The sequence below is a fragment of the Trichechus manatus genome, unplaced genomic scaffold, assembly GCF_000243295.1.
Source record: "Trichechus manatus latirostris isolate Lorelei unplaced genomic scaffold, TriManLat1.0 scaffold00317, whole genome shotgun sequence".
Taxonomy (NCBI): Eukaryota; Metazoa; Chordata; class Mammalia; order Sirenia; family Trichechidae; genus Trichechus; species Trichechus manatus.
The window spans coordinates 423,168-445,773 of record NW_004444253.1 but is presented as its reverse complement, the minus strand read 5'-3'; the positions used below and the strand labels follow the sequence as shown (position 1 = coordinate 445,773).

The 22,606-nt window shown below is 43.3% G+C and overlaps 1 protein-coding gene across 6 annotated transcripts in view; it reads left to right on the top strand.

Annotated features, from left to right (window-relative positions):
• The window catches only part of EHMT1 (euchromatic histone lysine methyltransferase 1), a 231,313-nt gene that overhangs the window by 103,526 nt on the left and 105,181 nt on the right, over positions 1–22,606 (top strand). For 3 of the 6 annotated variants that reach the window (XM_023725491.1, XM_004390657.2, XM_023725493.1), the window contains 4 exons: positions 12,724–13,280; positions 14,650–14,830; positions 18,988–19,145; positions 19,899–20,087. In XM_023725491.1, coding sequence (XP_023581259.1) covers positions 12,724–13,280; positions 14,650–14,830; positions 18,988–19,145; positions 19,899–20,087 — 1,085 coding nt within the window. The remainder of the gene's footprint in view (positions 1–12,723; positions 13,281–14,649; positions 14,831–18,987; positions 19,146–19,898; positions 20,088–22,606) is intronic. The other 3 variants (XM_023725490.1, XM_023725489.1, XM_023725492.1) reach the window with 3 other exon arrangements.

The following is a 22,606-nucleotide window of genomic DNA, read 5'->3' as shown; positions in this document are numbered from 1 at the left end:
AAGAAGTCTTTGGTCTTGCCATCTCTGGCATCGTTTCTATCACCAAGGCCATATTTTCCAACTCCCATTCCTTCTTCTTCATTTCCAACTTTCACATTCTAATCACCAGTAGTTATCAGTGCATCCTGATTGTATTTTTGATCAATTTCAGACTGCAGAAGTTAGTAAAAATCTTCAATTTCTTCATTTTTGGCCCTAGTGGTTGGTGCATAAATTTGAATTATAGTCATATTAACTGGTCTTCCTTTTAGCCGTGTGGATATTATCCTATCACTGACAGTGTTGTACTTCAGGATAGATCTTGAAATGTTCATTTTGACAGTGAACACAATGCCGTTCCTCTTCAGGTTGTAATTCCCAGCAGAGTAGACCATATGATTGTCCGATTCAGAATGGCCAATACCAGTCCATTTCAGCTCACTAATGCCTAGGATATCAATGTTTATGCGTCACATTTTATTTTTGACAATTTCCAATTTTCCTAGATTCATACTTCATACATTCCACGTTCCAATTATTAATGGATTTTTGCAGTTACTTCTTTTGTTTTTTTTTTTTTTTTTTTTTTAGAAATATGTAGCCATTCTAAACTATTTTTCTGTAATTAATGTGTCTGACTGGTTTTGAGATTTTCTGTTTATCAGTGATTTTCAACAATTTGATTATGTTGTGCTTTAGTCTTGTTTGTGTTTACTTGGAGTTTGCTACTTTGCTTGGAGTTCATTGAACTTTTTGGATCATAGATTTTATAGTTTTCATCAAATTAGGAAAATAATTTGACAAAAAGTTTTCATCCAGCGCTTCTTCAGATACATTTTTCTTACTCCATCTGGTGTTTGGCACTCCAAGTGCAAAACAAACTGCTTCAAATTATCCTACAGGTTAGTGAGACTCAGTTCTTTTACTTCGTTGCCTTTTTTTTTCTCTCTGCTTCATTTTGTATAGATTCTAATGATATGTTTTTAAGTTCACTGATCTTGTCTTCTGCTACATTTGATCTTTTAATCTCATTGATAGTTTCATTCCTGATAATCTATTTTTCATCTCTAGAAGTCCCGTTTGGATGGATGAATGGAGGATGGATATATATATCTATGTCTGTACCTTGTATTTTTCTCATTATGTATAAATAATTGTACAGTGTTATAATAGCTATTTTAACATTCATACTTGCTGATTCCATCATCTTTATCAGTTCTGGGTGGCTTATTGGCTGTACCATTTATTCATTAAATATTCTGGTTTTTTTTTGCATATCTAGTAATTTTTGGTTGGATGCTAGACAGTTTGAATAATGTTGGATTTGAGTGTCTTTTTTTTTTTTTTTTCCCAAGCTTGTTGGGGTTTTCCAAGGTGTTTTATTGATGAATACATCTGCAAATAAGTTTGGTCTGTTTATGGCCTGTTTTTATACATTTTTAGCAATAAACTAGAATAACCTTCAGTTCAGGGGTTGGTTGGTTGTTGTTTTGTAAGAAATTTTACTTAGGTAACAGTTATAGTTCAGCCATATTACTAAGGTATGAGCCCTTTGGGATTTCAACTGAGTTTCCCATGTGATCGCTGAGAACTCTCCTATTTGCTTGGTGAGATTTCTGTTGTTTCGCTCACGTAAGACTTAAGATTGAGTCAGAAGACATGCAAACAAGGTATATCTTTACATTTATTTAGTTTTTCATTAGTTTTGCTTGTTGTTGTTGTTAGGTGCCATCGCGTCGGTTCCTACTGCTATCCTAGGTACTACAGAAGGAAACACTGCCAGGTCCTGCACCATCCTTACAGTTGTTGCTATTGTTTCAGCCATGGTGTCAGTCCATCTCATTGAGGGTCTCCCTCTTTTTCATTGATCCCCTACTTTACCAAGCATGATGTCTTTCTCTAGGATCTGGTCGCTCCCGATAACACGTCCAAAGTACATGAGACAAAGTCTTGGCATCTTGCTTCTAAGAAGCATTCTGGCTGTACTCCTTCCAAGACATATTTGTTGGTTCCTCCATGGTATATTCAATATTATTCACCAACACCATAATTCAAAGATGTTAATTCTTCCTCAGTCTTCTTTATTTTTTCTTTAATTTTCCTTAGCCACGTATTATATTTTTCACTGTACAATCCGTGTACCCCCTAATTTTTTCATATTTTTAATCTTAATGTAAATAAGATATAAAATTTTTTGCTTTTATAATAAACATCTACTTTTATACACTGCTAGCATATAGATTTACAATTTATCATTTCTAATTAAACTTTTTATTCTTAGATAATTGTAGAGTCACATGCAGTTGTAAGAAATAATATAGAGCCATCCCATGTACCCTTTGTCCCATTTCCCCCAATGGCAGTGTCTTGCAAACTGTATTACAGTATCACAACCAGCATATTGACATTGAACAATCTAGCAGTCTTACTCAGATTTCTCAGTTTTACATGTACTCATTTGTGTGTGTGCATTTGTTTCTATATAGTATTGTCACATGTAGGCTCATGTTTCCACCACCACAGTCAAGATACAATTTCATAACTATAAAAATCCCTCATGTTGCCGTTTTATAACTATAACCACCTCCTGTCCCTCATTTCCCCACCCTTCTCCCTAACCTCTAGCAACCACTCATCTGTTCTCTATTTCTGTAGTTTTGTTATTTCAAAAATGTTATGTAAATAGAACCATACAGTATGTAACCTTTTGGGATTGACTTTTTTCACGTAGTATAATTCTCTGGCGATTCATTCAAGTCATTTCATCTATCAATAGTTTGTTCCTTTTTACTGTTGTGGAGTGTTACTTTGTAAAGTAGATGGTCAGTGGAAAAAGAAGAGCACTCTCAATGAGATGAATTGACACCGTGGCTTCAACAATGGGCTCAAACACAGCAGTGATTGTGAGGATGGTGTAGGACTGGGCACAGTTTCATTCTGTTGTACCTAGGGTCACTTTGAGTTGGAACCAACTCGATGGAACCTAACAACAAAAACAAAGTGTTCCATGGTGTAGGTGTACCACAGTTTGTTTAATCATTTACTTGTTGAAGGACATCCGGGTTGTTTCCATTTTTTGTGTTACAGTAGAGCTACTGTGAATATCATGTACACGTTTTTGTTTGGATATAAGCTTTCATTTCTGAGGGATAAATGCCCGGGTGTACGATTGTTATGTTGTATAGTAGTTGCAAGTTGAGTTTTATGAGAAACTGCCAAACTGTTTTCTAGAACAGCTACACCCCAGCAGTGTTCGAGTGATCCAGTTTCTCCATATCCTAGCCAGCATTTGGTGTTGTCAGTTTTTCATTGAAGCCAATCTGATAGGTATTTAGTGATATCTCATAGTGGTTTTAATTTGCATTTCCCTAATGGCCAGTCAGAGCCCTGGTGGTGCAGTGGTTAAGAGCTATGGCTGCTAACCAAAAGTTCAGCAGTTGGAATCCACCAGCTGCTCCTTGGAAACCTATGGGGCAGTTCTGCTGTGTCCTGTGAGGTCGCTATGAGTTGGAATCGACTTGACAGCACCAGGTTTGGTTTTGGCTCTTTAATGGCCAGTCATGTCGAACAACTTTTCATGTACCTAATAGCCATCTGTATATCCTCTTTGGATAAGTGTCTGTTCATGTCTTTTGCCCATTTTTAAACGGGATTTTTTTTTTACTGTTTAGTTTTTTTTTTTTTTAATTGTACTTTAGATGAAGGTTTACAGAACTAACTAGCTTCTCTTTAAACGATTAGTACACATATTGTTTTGTGACATTGGTTACCAACCCCACAACGTGTCAGTTCTCTCCCTTCTCGACCTTAAGTTCCCTATTACCAGCTTTCCTGTCCCCTCCTGCCTTCTAGTCCTTGCCCCTGGGCTAGTATGCACCTTTCGTCTCATTTTGTTTTATGGGCCTGTCTAATCTTGGATGAACGTCGAACCTCAGGAGCGACTTCATTACTGAGCTAAAAGAGTGTCCGCAGGCCATACTCTTGGGGTTTCTTCAGTCTCTGTCAGGGCAGTAAATCTGGTCTTTTTGTGTGAGTTAAAATTTTGTTCCACATTTTTCTCCAACTCTGTCCTGAGTTTGTTTTTTTTTTTTTTTTTTTTTTAGTTAATTTTTTTGTATTATGAAAGGAAATGAAGATAATTCCAGACATGCTAGAAGGAAAAAGTGGAAGTGCATCTCTTGGCCGGTGGTTCCCATGGGGTCGCTGCTTTTTTGTTGTTACTGTTGTTAAGTGCTGTTGAGTTGATTCACACTCACAGTGACTCTTCCGCGGAGGGTCTTCCTCTTATTCGCTGACCCTCTACTTACCAAGCATGGTGTCCCTCTGCAGGGACTGGTCCCTCCTGATAATGTGTTCAGAGTACCTGAGACGAAATCTCGCCATCCTTGCTTCCAAGCGGCATTCTGGCTGTACTTCTCCCAAGACAGATTTGTTCGTTCTTCTGGCAGTCCATGGTATACTCAGTATTCTTTGCTGGCACCGTAATTCAGAGGTATCACTTCTTCTCTGGTCTTCTTTATTCATGGTCCAGCTTTTACATGCATATGAGGCGATTAAAAATACTGTGGCTTGGGTCAGGTGTGCCTTAGTGCTCAAAGTGACATCTTTGCTTTTCAACACTTTAAAGAGACCTTTTGCAGCAGATTTGCCCAGTGCTGCTCCCGTGAGTGTTGATTGTAGATCCAACTAAAATGAAATTTTTTACAACTTCGATGTCTTCTCTGTTTATCATGATGTGATGGTGTTTTCTCTGTTTATCATGATGTTGCTTCTTGGTCCAGTTGTGAGGATTTTTGTTTTCTTTATGTTGAGGTGTAATCCATACTGACGGCTGCAGTCTTTGATCTCAGTCAGTAAGTGCTTCAAGTGCTCTTCACTTTCAGCAAGATTGTATCATCTTCGTTTCCAACTTTCCCATTCCAATCCCCAGTAATTATAAATGCGTCTTGATTGCATGTTTGATCAATTTCAGACTGCAGAAGTTGGTGAAAATCTTCAATTTCTTCATCTTTCGCCTTAGTGGTTGGTGAGTAAATTTGAATAATAATTGTATTAACTGATCTTCCTAGTGTTGCCAGGTGTTGTCAAGTTGGTTCCGACTCATAGCGACCCTGTGTACAACAGAACGAAACACTACTTTGTCCTGTGCCATCCTTACAATTGTTGTCATGCTTGAGCCCATTGTTGCAGCCACTGTGTCAGTCCATCTCTTTGAACGTCTTCCTCTTTTTCGCTGACCCTTTACTTTACCAAGCATGATGTCCTTTCCTAGGGACTGATCCCTCTGACTACCCCTAATCTACTTTCTGTCTCTCTGGGTTTGCCTATTCTAGACCTTTCATTTAAATGGAATAATGCATCATATGGTATGTATCCTTTTGGCTTCTTACACTGAATATGATATTTTCAAGAATTAGCCATGTTGTATCATATTTCAGTACTTCATTCATTTTTATGTGGCGAGAACATACTTTGTTTAACCATTCATCAGTTGAAGGACTTTTGGGTTGTTTCCACTTTTTAATTGTTTATGAGTTAGACTGTTATGAACATTTGTATATACATTTTTGTTTGGACATATGTTTCCATTTCTTTAGGAGTAGAATTGCTGTGTCATATGATAACTCTGTGTTTAACTTTCTGAGGACACTCAATCTGTTTTCAAGAATGACTGCACTGTTTAACAACATTTCCACGAACAAGTTATGAGCGTTCCAATTTCTCCACATGATCGTATTGTCCTTCATTTTGATTACAGCCATTCTAGTGGGCTTAAATGTTTAACTTGTTGTGGTTTAGATTTTCTGCTGTTTAGTTTTAAGAATTCTTTACATATTCTTCATACTGTTCATGTGTCAGATATATGATTAGCAGATATTTTATCCCAGTTCTTATCTTTTATATCCTCTTTACATGGGCTATGGCAGACCAAAGTTTTAATTCTGATGAAATCCAGTTTATACTTATTTACTTTCGTGGATTCTGATTTTTGATGTCAAGGCTAACCTTTCTTGCCTAGCCCTGGATCTCTCGGATTTTCTCCTATTTTGTTTCCTAAATGTTTTATAGTTCTTCATTTTGTATTTACAACTGTTTTCCATTTTTTATTAATTTTAACACAAGGTGTAAGATTTAGGTTGAGGTTCATTTTCATGCTTAATCTTGTACCCTGTAACCTTGCTAAAATCACTCAGTAGTTCTAGTAGCTTTTTAAATTTTATTTTCTGCATATAGGATTATGTCAACTGCGAATAAAGACACTTTTGCTGCTGCTTTCTGACCTGTATGCCTTTTTTGTTTTCTTTCTTCCTTTATTAATTGCACTAGTCAGAACCTCCAGAGTTATGTTGAATTGAAGCAGTGAGAGTAGACATTCTTACTTTGTTCCTGATCTTAGGGAGGGAAGGAAGCAGTCAGTCTTTCATCAGTGAGTATGATGTTCACTGTAGGCTGTTCCCATATATGCCCTTTATCAGGCTGAGGAAGTTGCCTACTATCCCTTGTTTGCTTAGAGTTTTTTTTTCCAGGAACGATGTTGGATTTTGTCAAATGCTTTTCTACATTCTTCAGGTTATAATGGTTTTTGTTTTAATTTGTCTGTATGGTGAATGTATTGATTGATTGATTTGAATGTTGAAGCAACTCTGCATTCCTGGGATAAACCCTACTTGCACTTGATATGTTATCTTTTTTATACGTTGTTGAATTTGATTTGTTAAACTTTTGTTGAGAATTTTTGCATCTGTGTTCATTAGGGATTTTGATCTGTAGTTTTCTTGTTATGCCCTTGTCTTGTTTTGCTATCAGAGTGTGCTGGCCTCAAAGAATAATTTTGGAAGTATGCCCTCTTCTTCAACTTTTTTGAAAAAGTTTGCTTAGAGTTGGTTATGTTTCCCCATTACATATTTGGTAGAATTCACCAGGGAAGCCATCTGAGCCAGGACTTCTGTGGGGAGGATTTTAATCAAAAATTATCTTTTTTTTAATGGCTGTAAGTGTTCAGGTTATCTTCTTACTCCTGAGTAATCTTTGTAGTTAGAGTTTTTGAAAGCATTTGTCCATTACATCTTAGTTGTCAAATTTGTAGGCATTAAATTGTTCATAATATTTCATGATTTTTCTTTTTATTATCTGTAGAATTTGGAGTCATGTTTCACCTTTCATCTTGATATTGTTAATAGGTGTTTTCTCCTTTTTTCCAAGTCTGGCTAGAGGTTTATCAATCTCATTGCTCTTCTCAAAAACAAAGAAAAACAAACAAAAAAAAGCCTTTTGTTTTTCTGTTTTTTTATGTCATTTTTTTTTTTTTTTTTTTTTAATTTCCTTCCTTCTGCTTACTTTGGGTTTTGTTTGCTCTTCTATTTCTAATTCTTAAGATGGATGCTGAAACCTTCCTTCTTTCCTAAAACAGGTTATAAATTTCCCTCTAAGTAATGAGATGACAAGTCTCCTCAAATTAAATATATAAATTCAATGATATTCCACTATAAATTAGGTATATCATATTTGGTAAGTTTCACTCTGAGGAGTGCTTTCCCAACATCCAACACATTCTGATACATTATGTTTTCATTTTCTTTTAGTTCAAAATATTTTCAGATTTACTTTTTGATTTCTTCTTTGTCTCATGGGTTATTTAGAAGCATGTTAGTTTTCAAATAGTTGGGGATTTTTTCAGGTCTCTTTCTATTATTGACTTTATTGATATAATTTTATTCCACTGTGGTCTGAAAATATCTTGATTTGACTAAGTTTAAAATGTATAGAGACTTGTTTTGTGGCCTTGAATGTGGTCTCTTGGTGAAGGTTTGTATGCCTTGAGAAGCAGAGGTGTCCTGTCTTTGATGGAGGGGTCCGTCAAGGCTGGTTAGGTCATTCGGCTGATACTGTCGTCACCCCTCAGGCTGAGTCCTTGCTCATTTTCTGTGCCCTTGTTATCAGAGTTACTGAGACAGTTGTTGAAATTTTTCACTGTCATTGTGGATTTAAAAAAATATCCCTAGCAGTCTGTCAGTACTTGGTACTTGTATTTAGAGTGTCTTTCATTAGTTGTCCCCTTTATCAGCATTGAATGACATTCTGTGTTCTGTGTTCCACTTTGATGTTAAAGTAGCCACTCCAGCTGTTTTTTAAATCAGTGTTTGCATAGTATACTTTCTCTGTCTCTTTACTTTTAATCTGGGTTCATCATTACACTTCATATGTGTTTATTGTATTGTTCATTGCATTGTTCTTATCCAGTCTCACCATCTCTGCCTTTTAATTAGTGTGATAGGCCATTTATGTGCTTATTAGCATTTTCTTTCCTTTTCAGTAAATTGTATCATTTGCCCTTTTTTCTATTAGGGTTTCTGATTTTTCATGTTAATTAAAGTAATTCCTTATATCTAGTTATTAATAGTATTTCCCACCTGAATTTGGGGACCATCTCAAGAATAGATTTGACACATTGAACGCTAATGACCGAAGACCAGACAATTTGTTGGATGACATCATACATGAAGAAAGCAAAAGGTCATTAAAAAGAAAGAAAAGACCAAAATGGATGTCAGAAGAAACTCTGAAACTTGCTCTTGAACAGAGGGTAGATAAAGCAAACGAAAGAAATGATGATGTAAAACAGCCGAACAGAAGATTTCAAAGGGCTGCTTGAGAAGACAGGGTAAGGTATTATAATGAAATGTGCAAAGACCTGGAGTTAGAAAACCAAAAGGGAAGAACATGCTTGGCATTTCTCAAACCGAAAGAGCCGCTTCAGTTGCAATAGTGAAGGATTCTGTGTAAAATATTGAACAATGTAGAAAGCATCAAAAGAAGATGGAAAGAGTAACACAGAGTGATTGTACCAAGACGAACTGATCAGGGTTCAACCATTTCAGGAGGTAGCATATGACCAAGAACTGATGGTATTTAAGGAAGAAGTCCAAGCTGCGCTGAAGACATTGGCAAAAAACAAGGCTCCAGGAGTTGACAGAATACCAATTGAGATGTTTCAGCAAATGGATTCAGCGCTTGGAGGAACTCACTTGTCTGTGCTAAGAAATTTGGAAGACAGGTACCTGGCCAATTGCTGGGAAGAGATCCATATTTGTGCCCATTCCAAAGAAAGGGGATCCAACCGAATGTGGAAATTATCGAACAATATCCTTAAATATCACACACAAGTAAAATTTTGCTGAAGATCATTCAAAAGTGGTTGCAGCAGTACATTGACAGGGAACTGCCAGAAATTCAAGCCGGATTCAGAAGAGGATGCGGAACCAGGGATATTGTTGCTGATGTCAGATGGATCTTGGCCAAAAGCAGAGAATTCCAGAAAGATGTTTACCTGTGTTTTATTGACTATGCAAAGGCATTTGACTGTATGGAGCATGACAAATTATGGACAACATTGTGAAGAATGGGAATTCCAGAACACTTAGTTGTGCTCATATGGAACCTGTACATAGACCAAGAAGAGGCAGTCATTTGAATAGAACAAGGGGATACTGCGTGGTTTAAAATCAGGAAAGGTGTGCATCAGGGTTGTATTCTTTCACCATACTTATTCAGCTTGTCTGCTGAGCAAATAATCTGAGAAACTGGACTATATGAAGAAGATCGCGGCATTAGGATTGGCGGAGGATTCATTAACAATCTGCATTATGCAGATGATACAACCTTGTTTGCCGACAGTTTAGAGGACTTGAAGCACTGATGAAGATCAAAGACTACATCCCTCAGTATGAATTACAACTCAACATAAAACAAAATTTCTCATAAGTAAACCAGTAATCAGCATCATGATAAGCAGAGAGAATACTGAAATTGTCAAGGATTTCATTTTACTTGGATCCACAGTCAACATCCATGGAAGCATCAGTCAAGAAATCAAATTGGCATTGGGCGTATCTGCGGCCAAAGACCCTTTAAAGTGTTGAAAAGCAAAGATGTCACTTTGAGGACTAAGGTGCACCTGACGCAAGCCATGGTGTTTTCAGTTGCCTCGTATGCAGGCGAAAGCTGGACCACGAATAAGGAAGATCAGAGAAGAATTGATGCTTTTGAATTACGGTGTTGTTGAAGAATATTGAATATTTCACGGACTTCCAGGAGAAAGAACGAGTCTGCCTTAGAAGAAGTACAGCCCGAGTGCTTCCTGAAAGCAAGGATGGCGAGACTTTGTCTCACATACTTTGGACATATTATCAGGAGGGACCAGTCCCTGGAGAACGACATCATACCTGGTAAAGTAGAGAGTCAGTGAAGAAGAGGAAAACACTCAAGGAGAAGGACTGACACAGTGGTTGCAACAACGGACTCAAACATATTAACGATTGTGAGGATGACGCAGGACCGGGCAGTGTTTTGTTCGGTTATATATAAGGTCGGCTTGATGGCACCTAACGATGACAGGTATCAGTGTCTTGCCAGTGTTAGAAATTATGGTTGTATTCTCCCCATCGGTATCAGTTGCTTAACTCTCTTGATGCTCCTTGTGGAACAAAAATCTGTAATTCTGATGAAGTCAAATTAGTCTTTTGTTGTTGTTATGATTTATGCTTCGGATGTTGGCCTGCCTTTGGCCGGGGCACAAGTCCAGTCTTCAGTGGTTTCCTTTATTAGCTTTGAGGTTTCCCACTATCTAGGGCGGTATTCCTTAAACTGAAGTGTGTTGAAGAATCCCCAGAGGTCTCTCTGAGGCTCAGGTGTGTGGGTGTGGGCTCAGCAGTGCTGGCTGGGCCTGAGAGCTTGCATGTCTGATCACCATTCAGCCCCTCAAAGGCTTTTGCTTTGTCTAGCTGGTACCTAGACTCCCCTTGGTGGATGGTGCCAGGGAGGCCCCTAAATCTTCTCTGTCGTAATGGGTCTGCTTTCCTCTCTTTCACCATTCTTTTCCATAGTTTGTGCTACTTGTGGAAATTTATTCTTCTGTATACCTTTCAGAGGGACCCTGGTGGTGCGGTGGTTAAGCATTTGACTGCTACCTGAAAGGTCCGTGTTTCAAACTCACCAGCCACTCCACAGGAGACAGATTTAGCAGTTTGCTTCCGTTAAGATTACAGCCTTGAAAACCCTATGGGGCAGTTCTTTTCTGTCCTATGGGGTCGCTATGAGTCGGAATCCACTCCACAGCAATGGGTTTAGTTTTCTCGGTAGTGCTTTCAGAGTAAGTTTGTGGAGTTCCCGAATACGCTAATTGGAATATTGATTGGACTACCATTGAATTTATAGATTTAATTTGAGGGGACGTGACATCTTTGAAATCTTGTCATGGCATTCAGTAACATGGAATGTCCTTTATTTTAATCATTTCCTCCATAGCTACCTTGAGTAATTTTGGTTAAATAATTCCTATATCCTTTATAGTATTTTTGCTTTTGTGAATATTATTTTATTTTTTCTCTTATATTTCCTAGTTGTTAATGCTCATGTAGAAAAATGCCCTTGATTTTTAAGTAGATAATTGCATAATTTACAAGTGAGAATAGTTTTATCCCTTCTTTTCCAGTCCCAGCACCTCTTATTTCTTTTTTTCCCTGTTGTGTTACAGAGTACCTCCATTTTTCTGTTAAACATTCATGGTATTAATGGCTGTCCTTATGTTATTTCTAATATTACATGGAATTCATTTACTCTTTCTTGATGTTTCCTGAGATCTTGGTACTTGCCTTCTCCAAGTTAAGGAAGTTTCTTCGATTTTGCTAAGATTTTTTTTTTCTTTCAGTCATGCATAGCTGTTTTTTCATTAAGAAAATATTTATTGAGCACATGCTATGTTTTAGGCCCTGTTAATGTGCTCAGGGTCCTACAGAGAACAGACAGGAATACTCCCTGCCTCGTAGAACTTACATTCTGTGGCAGAGAGAGACAGTGATTACAACAAGCAAGAAAGTGTGTGGGAAGTCAGGTGATAATACTACGGACGGTATAGCAGAGAGGCTACCTCCTGGTGGTTGTGAGTCAATGACACGCTCTTTCTGCACCCAGCAAGCACGTCCTTTGAATGTTGTTCATGCTCCGCGAGGTTAAATGTATGTGTAGATCTTACGACGTAACGTGCATTTCTTATTTATGACAGAGCCCAAATAAGATCTGTGCACATTATTTAGAGGAGACTAAGCTCTTGTGAAGAATGGACGCTGAAACCAGGGGTTTTCAGCTGGGCTTCTGGCTGGTATGCTGAAAAGAAGGCCCTTTTGGTGTTTTTATTACCCATGGCCTCTGTTTGTTTGTCCTTGTGCAGCTGTTCCTGACACCTTGTTTTCATCTGTGAACCGTACTCACTTTTGTCTTGTAGTGGTGACTTTGCTCCTGGTAGATCTGTCAGTCTGCAGACTGTGTCTTGACCTCTTGCCATCTTTTGTGGCTTAATGCGCTCTTCCAGCAGAGAGTGTTCCTTCTGTGCCTCTGGCTTTCATCAGCTGCCCTTGGCATAGTCCTCCCTCTGTGTGGACAGACCAGTGGATGGATGGATGAATGGACAGACACAGCTGGCATGCCTGGTTTCCCAGTGCATGGCTCTTCGAGGATTTGGTTCTCCCCAGACTCAACCAACTAACCTTCAAAGTTAATGTTTAAGGCATGATTTTGTATTCGTACGTTTGAACACTTTCGTGAGTAAGAACTGAAAGGATTTTCCGTTAGTCTTACATAACTCCATCAGGGAAATGACGGCCGTAGTTTTGTTGGGGTGCTGGGTGGTGGCATGTTGGGTGGCAGTAAGCCTTGCTCTCTCGATGACATCCCTCTCTCTGTCCACAGACGTACCCATGGCTGCTGACGAAGGCTTAGCAGAGAAGCAGGGAGGGGAGGCCCACACAGCTGCAGATGGTGAAACCAATGGGTCCTATGAAAACAGTGATGCCAGCAGTCATCCGAATGCAGCAAAGCACTCTCAGGAGAACGCGAAAGCCAGCCCACAGGAAGGCACCAACAAACTGGCCCGAATAGCTGAGAATGGGATCTCGGAACGAGACGTGGAGGCAGGAAAGCAGAACCACGTCAGAGCTGAGGAGCTCACCCAGACTGCCGTCGTCGGGAGCAATGGGTTCTTCCTCGCCAAGCCGGCCCTGCAGGGGCAGCCCCTGAGGACTAGTGGCCCCTCGGCCCCCCCACTCCCTGGACATGCCGCGAAGACCTTGCCAGGAGGAGCTGGGAAAGGGAGGACTTCGGGCGGGTTTTCTCAGTTGCAAGCCACAGTGCCAGCCAGGCTCGGGGAGGGGAGCCGGGATGCAGAGGACAAGACGCCGCCAGCCCCGGGCCCTGACGTCAAGGTCCACCGAGCCCGGAAGACCATGCCGAAGTCCGTCCTGGGCTTGGTAAGGCACTGCAGCCCTGTGTCTCCTCCTGCTCTTCTCCCCCTCTGCTTCTCTTCTATGTTAATGTAATGTGTGGGCTTAAGCAAGTTAAGGGAGAGGCCTAGAACGGCTGTCTGTCCTGCATGTGCCGTTTCTGGGCCTGGTGGGAGCTGGGCGGTGCTCTGGGTGACTCCCACGTGAGTGGCGATGCCACAGCGTCGAGCCCATTTGGCCCTTGCCTTGCCGCGCCGTCGAGTTGGGCCTTTCCTGGAGGACGCTGCTTGTCTATTTTGGGCTTCTAAAGGGGAGCAAGGCCATAGATGTGGCCTTGCAGACGGAGCTGGGCACAGAGACCTTAGTCATCAGTGGGCCAAGTTACGATTGTTCTGTGACCTTTGGAAATTTGTCAAAACATAAAAACTCTACGTATAGGGAAATGATAAACTGGTAAAACTGAAGCATTGAGAACTAAACTTCATTTCTTTGTAAAAAAATCTAAGAGTGATGTTACCAGGGCTTGCCTCCTTGTTGGGTAACTTAAGATGTGCTCGAGTGTCTTCTGCAGGCCTTGGCAGATGGCTGCTGCTTTTGGATTGGCTTCCAGCATTTTCTCTTTGTGCTTTCAGTGTTGTGCAGTGTCTCTGAGAGTTCCTTTAACTCCTCTGGGACCACAGCCCCTTTCCTCCTTCACATCCACGAATTGGATTGGAGAGAAGATCTCACTCGAGGTTGAAGAGGACTTAGGGAAGCAGGAGGGAGGTGGCCTGAGGGCCTGGAGTGGAGGCCATGGAGCTGTCAGGGCTTGCGCACAGATGGCGCAGGTAGAGGTGTGAGGCTGTGCCTGACTGGCTTCTGGAGGCCGGGCAGGGATATGGTAAAACCGTGAGCAAAATGATTTTTAAATGTAGCATTGTTGTCAGTGGTAGCACATGTACCTTCTGGGGATGTTGCAAAGTGTACATGGTAAGCTGTAAAAGTGCTTTCTGAGAGTGTTTAATGCTGCCCGTTTTGGGGATGTTTTAGCTGAATTCTGGGGCCGGCAAACTTTTTCTGTAAAGGGCTGGATAAAAAATATTTCAGGCTTCTTGGCCACAGGTAGCCTCTGTCCCTGCTTCTTCCCCCCTTCCTGCTTCCTCCTCCTCCTCCTTCCCTTTAAAAACGTAAATACCATTCTCAGTCTGAGGGCCGCACTTCGCACCTCCTGCCCTGAACCACCCGCCCATGGGGGTCTTGGCGCCAGCACCCTGTCCCTGCTGTCGTGGCTGTGAGCCTTGATCCTCCCTTCTTTCAGTTGAGGGGCTTTGTGGGGAAAGGAGCTAAGTTTCGGGGTGTGTTGTTTCACTGAGGCCCCAGTGTGTAATTGTGGTTACTGACTGTCTCTGTTTTGAAGCATGCGGCCAGTAAGGAGCCTCGAGAAGTTCGAGAAGCCAGAGACCACAAGGAGTTGAAGGAGGAGATCAACAGGAATGTGGCTGATTTTGGGAGACAGCAGCTCTTACCCCCGTTTCCATCCCTGCATCAGTCGCTACCTCAGAACCAGTGCTACGTGGCCACTGCAAAGTCCCAGACAGGTAGGCCCCAGCTGCTGATCCGAGGGTGCGTGACTGTGTGCTGTGTGCGTGTGCTGCTTCGGGACGCGGCCGTGGCCCCAGCACGCACCTGTCCGCACCTGTAAATTGGCAGAGGGACATGGGACATCTGCTTGAGGACCCTGCTTAGGGCCTCATGATTTTCTGAGCTCGTTTTCACTCTGAGGATGAAGAGCCTCTTCATTCCTAAAATCTTACTAATTTGGTCTAGTTGGCTGTTGTGTTTGAGAAATTGCCTGATTCATGAATTGAGTGTTGTTGGAAGCACTGCTGTGCATTGAAAGGCCTTTGGGTTAAGACTGAAGAGACCTGCGGACTGTTTCTCGCTTTGTCACTGCTTGTCTTTGTGACCTGTGCTGGCAGCCGGGGGAGGGGACAGACCCTCAGCCACTTATTAGGGGCCTTTTACAGGAGGTGGGGGCTGCATGTGCAGCAGCGTGGGAAGATACTGGGGTGGCGGGTCACCTTGGAGTGAGGGTCCCTTGGGCCCCTCTGGGGCACTCGCCTTTCCTCTCTTGAGCGAGATGAATTCAGCGTGCTCTCCAGCGTAGTTTGGGGGGAGTTTGAGAGGCTCTCTGGGCCTGGTGGGGGCTGTTAACCTGGAAGATTGTAGTTCAGCTGAGTGCCCCCCATGTGTGGGTGCGTGTGTTTTTCTGGACTTTAAAAACACTTCATTGTTAAATAGCAGACTTCCACAAAAGCTGCGAAAATTCTATGAATTCCTGCATACGCTTTACTCATTTTACCATGTGTGCATAATCATGGAGCCCTGGTGGTGCAGTGGTTAAAAGCTTAGCTGCTAACCAAAAGGTTGACGGTTTGAATCCAGCAACCGTTCCTTAGAAAACCCTATGGGGCAGTTCTTCTCTGTGCAGTAGGGTCGTTGTGAGTCTGAACTGTCTCGATGGCGGTGGGTTTAGTTTTTTTTTTTTTTGGTGCATAATCATACTCTGTATATAACTTTTTATTTCTGAATTATGAGTATAACCTCTAAATACATGACTGTATTTCCTAAAAACAAGAGTGCAGTGTCTCCACAGTAAGGACATTCTCTTAGATAGCTACAGCACAGTTACCAACATCAGGAAGTTACCTTTTTTAAAAAAAAAAAAAAAATATTGATTGTGTTTTTGGTGAAGATTTGGTTTACACAGCAGTTTAGGTTCCCAGTCAACAATTTCTACACAAGTTGTTTAGTGACATTGGTTACATTCTTCACAGTGTGTGAACATTCTCATTATTTCCATTTATATTGTTCCAATTACATAAATCTAGTTTCCCTGCCCCCTTACATTCTGATCTTTGTTTTAAAGTGATTATTAACCGTTCAGGCTCATATAGGTGATTTTTTTAAAAGAGCCCAGCACTTAAGGGTGATAGCCATTAGTGTTCGAGTCAATCTGTTATTTAGCTACAAGGTGACCTCGGGGTGGTTTCAGTTCAAGGTTTGAAGAGTGCCTCAGGGAGTCCTTCACCCTCAACCAGTCCAGTAGGTCTTTTTTTTTTTTTAAAAGGGATTTGAGGTTCTGTTCCACATTTTTCTCTCATTCTGTGAGGTTGGTAGCCGGGCACCGTCTAGTCCTGGTCTTAGGGTAGATGAGGCCGTGGTTCGTGTAGTCTGTTTGTCCCAGGAAGGGCTTTTGATAGGGTGTTGCCGTCTAAGCTGCATACCTTGTTCAGCTGTTGCCAGTTGTCCTATTAGTTGACCTGTGCAGGCAGCCTCATCACTCCCTTAGCCCTCAGCGTCCAGCAGAAGAAACGCGTTGGCCCAGGATCCAGCCCAGGGTCACTCAGCGCATGTAGTTGCTGTGTCTCGCGGGTCCAGGACATTCCTCAACCTCGCTTTGTCTTTCTTGCCCTCGCAGCTTTGAAGGTTCTGACTAGTGTTTGTAGACGGCTCCAGGCCAATAGCCTGATGTTTCCTCTGATGCATGTCACTGGGCAATGCGTGTCTTCCGCGTGCCCTGTACGTGCCCTGTACGACGTGCCCCCGGGGTCGGGCTACCCGCAGGCCCCCAGCTGTGGAGTGGCCGATGCCATCTGGTGTTGCCGCGTGTCTCGGGAGGAGGCCTGTGCAGCTGTGCCTGCACCCTGCTGCTCTCTGCTTTCATTCCCTGAAGATTCTCGCCCAGGCTCACTTTAACTCTGGCGAATGCCAAGTGGTGATTCTGTCCGTCATTCCCTCTTTATTTATAGTTAGTTGAATTTCTACTGTAAGGAGTTGGCATCTGGGCCCTGGGAGGCCCTCTCCTCCCGATGTTGGGGAGCATTTCTGTATACTCACAGAGCACCAACCTTCTCCTTGTGGGTCTCCGTGAAGGAGCCACCCTCCCTGTGCCCCTGCCCCCTCTGAACACCACCAGCTTCCTGCTTCATTTCCCTCCTCACGCCCATTCCTTGACACTCCGCACCCCCCATTGATGTCTCAGGCACTCGTTTGTACGCATCCAAATGCTGTCAGAGGTGCTGCCTTTCTAAACGTCCACGCACAGACCATTCCTCAGTAAATTCTGCACTTGCGGAAAGACCCTTCACTGCACAGGTAGTGAGGGGCTGGATAGGAAGGAGCCCTGGCCCAGCAGCGAGTGGACGTGGCAGGGCCGCGTGTTCCAAGGGGCAAACAAGTGAGGAAGTGCACGTGTTATTAGAGCCGAGAGACTTACAGGGGATCTGATATCAAATGCAGGGCACCCCTGACCCCCCAAAAAAATTCAAGACAAGGATGACTGTGAGAGTGGAGTTGTATCAACAACAGACACAGCCCTGGGTCACTGGACTGCCCCGGGGCCACCCTGGAGTGTGCTCCAGTGATGAGTGTGTGCTCCGAGCCCACCCCCCAATCGCAGCCAGTGACAGCAAGCGTCCTCATGCCCCCACCCCTGCAACACAGCCCTGACTGCATCTAGAAGGCTGTGCAGTGACTGCCCCCCTCCATGTGCACACCCCAGCCCTCACGGTCAGCATACGCTCTCCTGCTGATGCAATCTGCGTTTGTGTGCACTCTTTCAGTGTTCTTGTTCTCTGTTTTATTAAAGCACATGGTTTCCCCCAGGCCTTTAGTACAGTTCCTGTTTGTTAAAGCAATGATTGTCAGGTTTTTTTTGTAAACCCTAGAGCTTTTAAAATAAAATGTTGTAGAGGAAACCTTGGTGGCTTAGTGGTTAAGAGCTACGGCTGCTAAACAAAAGGTCGGCAGTTCGAATCTACCAGGTGCTCCTTGAAAACTCTATGGGACATTTCTACGCTATGAGTTGGAATTGATTTGATGGCAACAGGTTTTTTTTTTTTTTTTTTTTCCTTTTCGTTCTATGAAACCAGTCAGTCTGGAGCTGCTTTGTTCAGAAGGGGACTGGATCCCCTGAGCTCCCCTCATGGTTTCCTTCCACCGCTTCTAGTAGCCCCAGAACCCCAGACATGTGCTCCTTTCCTTTCTGCTCCCTTCTTCAGCCTTTGTGCTGGAAGGCTGCTCCGAGGGCCGCATCCTGTTCCCGGGAGAGGATGCTGGTGAGCGTGGAAGTGGAGCAAGGCTACCAGCTGGGTGATCCTGCTTTAGAGGCGGGAGGGTCTTGGGGATCATGTGACTCACGTTTACTTTCTGGGTGAGAAACTGGAGTCCTCAGCTGAGCAGTAGTCAGGCTGGCAGCCAGCTCCAGGGCTCTTCATTCTCAGCCCGTGTTCCTTCCCTGACACGTACCCGTAGAAGTGGTCTCTTTGGCGAGGTGTGAGGCCCTTCTCGGGGGAGTACTGTTGCATTCAAGGTCAAATAGACCTTTGTGGTGTTGGAGGCTGCTCACTGGGCCCTACCACTGATGGCACAGGGTTTCCTGCACTGCATGTCCTGCCCCCATAGAGCTCGCTATTCTCCCCTGGTAGAACAGATGACTTAGGAGTGTAGTTTCAGCTTTCTCTATAAACAAAGAGAAAGTTTGTTCAGGTTATAAACAAAGCGAGTAGAAATGCATATTTATGCACTGTCACGTTGCAGCGTGGTTGGCCCTAGAATGAAGTGGGCCTGATGTGATGGCATTTGCTGATGATTTTGGTAATCGGATTTTGTAAACTGTCGCCTGCCTTTAAAAACATTTGAATGGTATTTCTTTTCCTTTCTTGTCCCCTTTTGACTTTTTTTTTTTTTTTAGCTTGCTTGCCTTTTGTTTTAGCAGCTGCAGTATCTCGGAAGAAAAAACGAAGAATGGGAACCTATAGCCTGGTTCCTAAGAAAAAGACCAAAGTATTAAAACAGAGGACGGTGATTGAGATGTTTAAGAGTATAACTCATTCCACTGTGGGTTCCAAGGTAAGGCTAACGTTTGAGTTATTTGCCCTTGTGCTTGGAAATGCACTATGTGTACAGCACCTGTCTGGCAAAAAGAGCACTGTGTGAGGTCTTCAGTAACTTGGGTGGCTTTCATCCCTGTCTTGTGAGGTCATCAGTAACTTGGATGAACCTATCCCTATTCTGTGAAGTCGTCAGTTATTTGGATGACTTTCATCTCTATCGTGTGAGGTCATTAATAACTTGGATGGCTTTCGTCCCTATCTTGTGATGTCATCAGTAACTTGGATGACTTTCACCCCTATCATGTGAGGTCATCAGTAACTTGGATGACTTTCATCCTTATCATATGAGGTCATCAGTAACTTGGATGACTTTTGTCCATATCATGTGAGGTCATCAGTAACTTGGATGACCCTAACCCCTATGCTGTGAGGTCATCAGTAACGTGGATGATCCTTTTCCTTATAGTGTGAGATCATTAGTAACTTGGATGACTTTCATCCCTGTCATGTGAAGTCATCAGTAAATTGATGATCTTAGTCGTTGTTGAAAGAACCCAAACTCTAGAGCCCCTTTGCGCCGGGGGACAAAGCCTCTGTGTCCCTATGGGTTACTGGAGCTCCATCTCGTCCTGCCCTGTCCTCTTTGCTTGTTTCCTGCTTCCCAGAGTCCTTCCCCATGTGGTGGGGCCTTGGGCTGTGTCCCTACTCCCCAGGCAAGGTTGTGACACTGAGTGGTTCTGCCTTGTGTATCCACCTGCCCCTGTTCCAGGGTGAGAAGGACCTGGGTGACAGCACCCTGCATGTGAATGGAGAGAGTCTGGAGATGGACTCAGAAGAGGATGACTCCGAGGAGCTAGACGAGGACGATGAGCACGCGGCAGAGCAGGCAGCGGCGTTTCCTACGGAGGACAGCCGGACTTCCAAAGAGAGCATGTCGGAGACTGACCGGGCCCAGAAGGTAGGACATGGCTGTCTACGGTGAAAATCGCAGAGAAGATTGCAGGCTTGAACACAGGTTCTGCAAGTCAGCAGCCTGGGCACTTGTGGGCCTTAGCAAGCTCCCTATGTATGCCCGACGGGGTGTTTTTGTATTTTATTTCTCTTGAATTATTAGGTCAGTTTATTTTCATCTGAGACGTGTTCGTCGTCTTGTATAGCATTCATTGAAGTAAGCCTCCTGAGCTTTTTCTTTTAAGCTTTAGGTCAGCATGAATAGCAGTGTTAATAACAATGGTAAGAGCAATGTTAATAGCCGAAACTATTAATTGGCTGATCACTATGGCCAGTAGCTGCTACTTGTTTTTGTCCTTTGTGTGACTTCTCTCCTCAGTCAGGGGTGCTCCTCACAGGGTAGCACTTACCCCACAGGGTGCCACCCCACAGGGTGCCACTTACCCCATAGGGTGGCAGCTACCCCAGAGGGTGGCACTTGCCTGACAGGGTGGCACATCCCCCACAGGATGATAGCTACCCCATAGGGTGGCAGCTACCCCACAGGATGGCACTTGCCTGACAGGGTGGCACATCACCCACAGGATGATAGCTACCCCATAGGGTGACAGCTGCCTCACAGGGTGGTAGTCACTACACTTCTTCTGCAGGGGAGGTGCTGAGGATTGAAAGGCCCTCTACCATTGATGTTAGCATGTGTGTCCAGGGTGGCCAGTCAGCCCTGTGTGTCCTTATACATGGTTCTGTTGGACCTGGCTTGTCACTGGATGGGGCAGGTGTGTTCTCTGTATGGCTGGCTAATACTGTGTCCTCAGGGAGGAGGTCAGGAGGCGGTAATGCCATTGTCACTGTCACAGCAAGGGAGTCCCTGCTGCTGACCAGTCACAAGGACTGTTTGTAGGAGCTGTAGGGACTGGGGGTGGGCTACATATGTGTAAAAGGGTAGTAGTAATAGTGTCAGAACCTGTCTTAACTTCAGGGGGGATAATGACCAGGATCAGCTCAAAGCTGGTTCCTATGACTTGGAGGTTAGACATTTCTCCACTTTCTAACCTTTTTACCAATTATGACATCAGCTGTCCTCTCCACGGCATTTTCTACTTCTAGGTTCAACAGTTCATTGCAATGGCCACACAGAACTCACAGACCATACTTACAGTTAAGTAGTTTATTAAGGAGGTAACAGAGTACACCTAAAGATCAGGATCAGCAGGCTACAACTTGGGATCAGAATCAGGAAGCATGTAGGCAGTCTCACTTCTTCAGTGCAGGACATCTCTCTCAGCTCCCTTGGGACAGGCTCCTCTTGGCCCTGCCATCTATCATCACCAGCTCTGCTGCAGGGCCCCTTCTGTGCCTGTCACTGTCTTCAGTGTTACAGCCTTTGGCCTGTGTTACAGTTCTTTTAGAGGTTCTTTGCCTCCTTTCTCCCTTGCCCTTTCTCCTTTGTGCTTCTTGTCTTCCCAATTCTTTCTGTTCAGAAAACCTCTGTGGGGTTGGCTGCATGTATACACACCCCCTTGTCAGTTTCAAATCGTGGCCCCTCCCAGTGGGGTCTTAAACTGATCAGTCCCCTTTCGGTAGGCCACAGACACCTCATTTGCATAGTAGGCTATAGTCACCTTATTTGCATAGACTTGACCAGTCTGTCAGTTTGCTGTATGTACTGCAGTGGTTTGTGTGTTGCTGGAAGCTGTGTCACTGGTATTTCAGATACACGCAGGGTCACTCATGGTGGACAGGTTTCATCTGAGCTTCCAGACTAGGACAGACTAGGAAGACGGACCTAGCAAGTCTACTTCTGAAAAAATTAAGCAGTGAAGATCTTACAAATAGCAGCAGAACATTGTCTCATGTCGTGCTGGAAGATGAGCCCCTCTGGTTGGAAGGCACTCAAAATACGACTGAGAAAGAGCTGCCTCTTCAAAGTAGAGTTGACCTTAGTGATGTGGATGGAATCAAGCTTTTGAGACCTTCATTTGCTGTTGTGGCACCATTGAAAAAGAGAAGAAGTAGCTGCAAATATCCGTTAATGATCGGAATGTGACATGTATGAGGTGTGAATCTAGGAAAATTGGAAATCGTCAAAAATGAAATGGAACACATAAACATTGGTATCCTAGGCATTAGTGAGCTGAAATGGACTGGTATTGGTCATTTTGAATCGGACAATCATATGGCCTACTATGCTGGGAATGACAGCTTGAACAGGAATGGCGTTGCATTCGTCAAAAAGAACATTTCAAGATCTATCCTGAAGTACAGCACTGTCAGTGGTATGATAATATCCCTACTCCTACAAGGAAGGCCGGTTAATATGACTGTTATTCAGATTTACGCACCAACCACTGATGCCAAAGATGAGAAACTGAACGTTTTTACCAGATTCTGCAGTCTGAAATTGGTGGAACATGCAATCAGGATGCATTGATAATTACTGGTGATTGGAACACGGAAGTTGGGAACAGAAAAGAAGGACCAGTAGTTGGAAAATATGTCCTTGGTGATAGAAACGGTGCCAGAGGT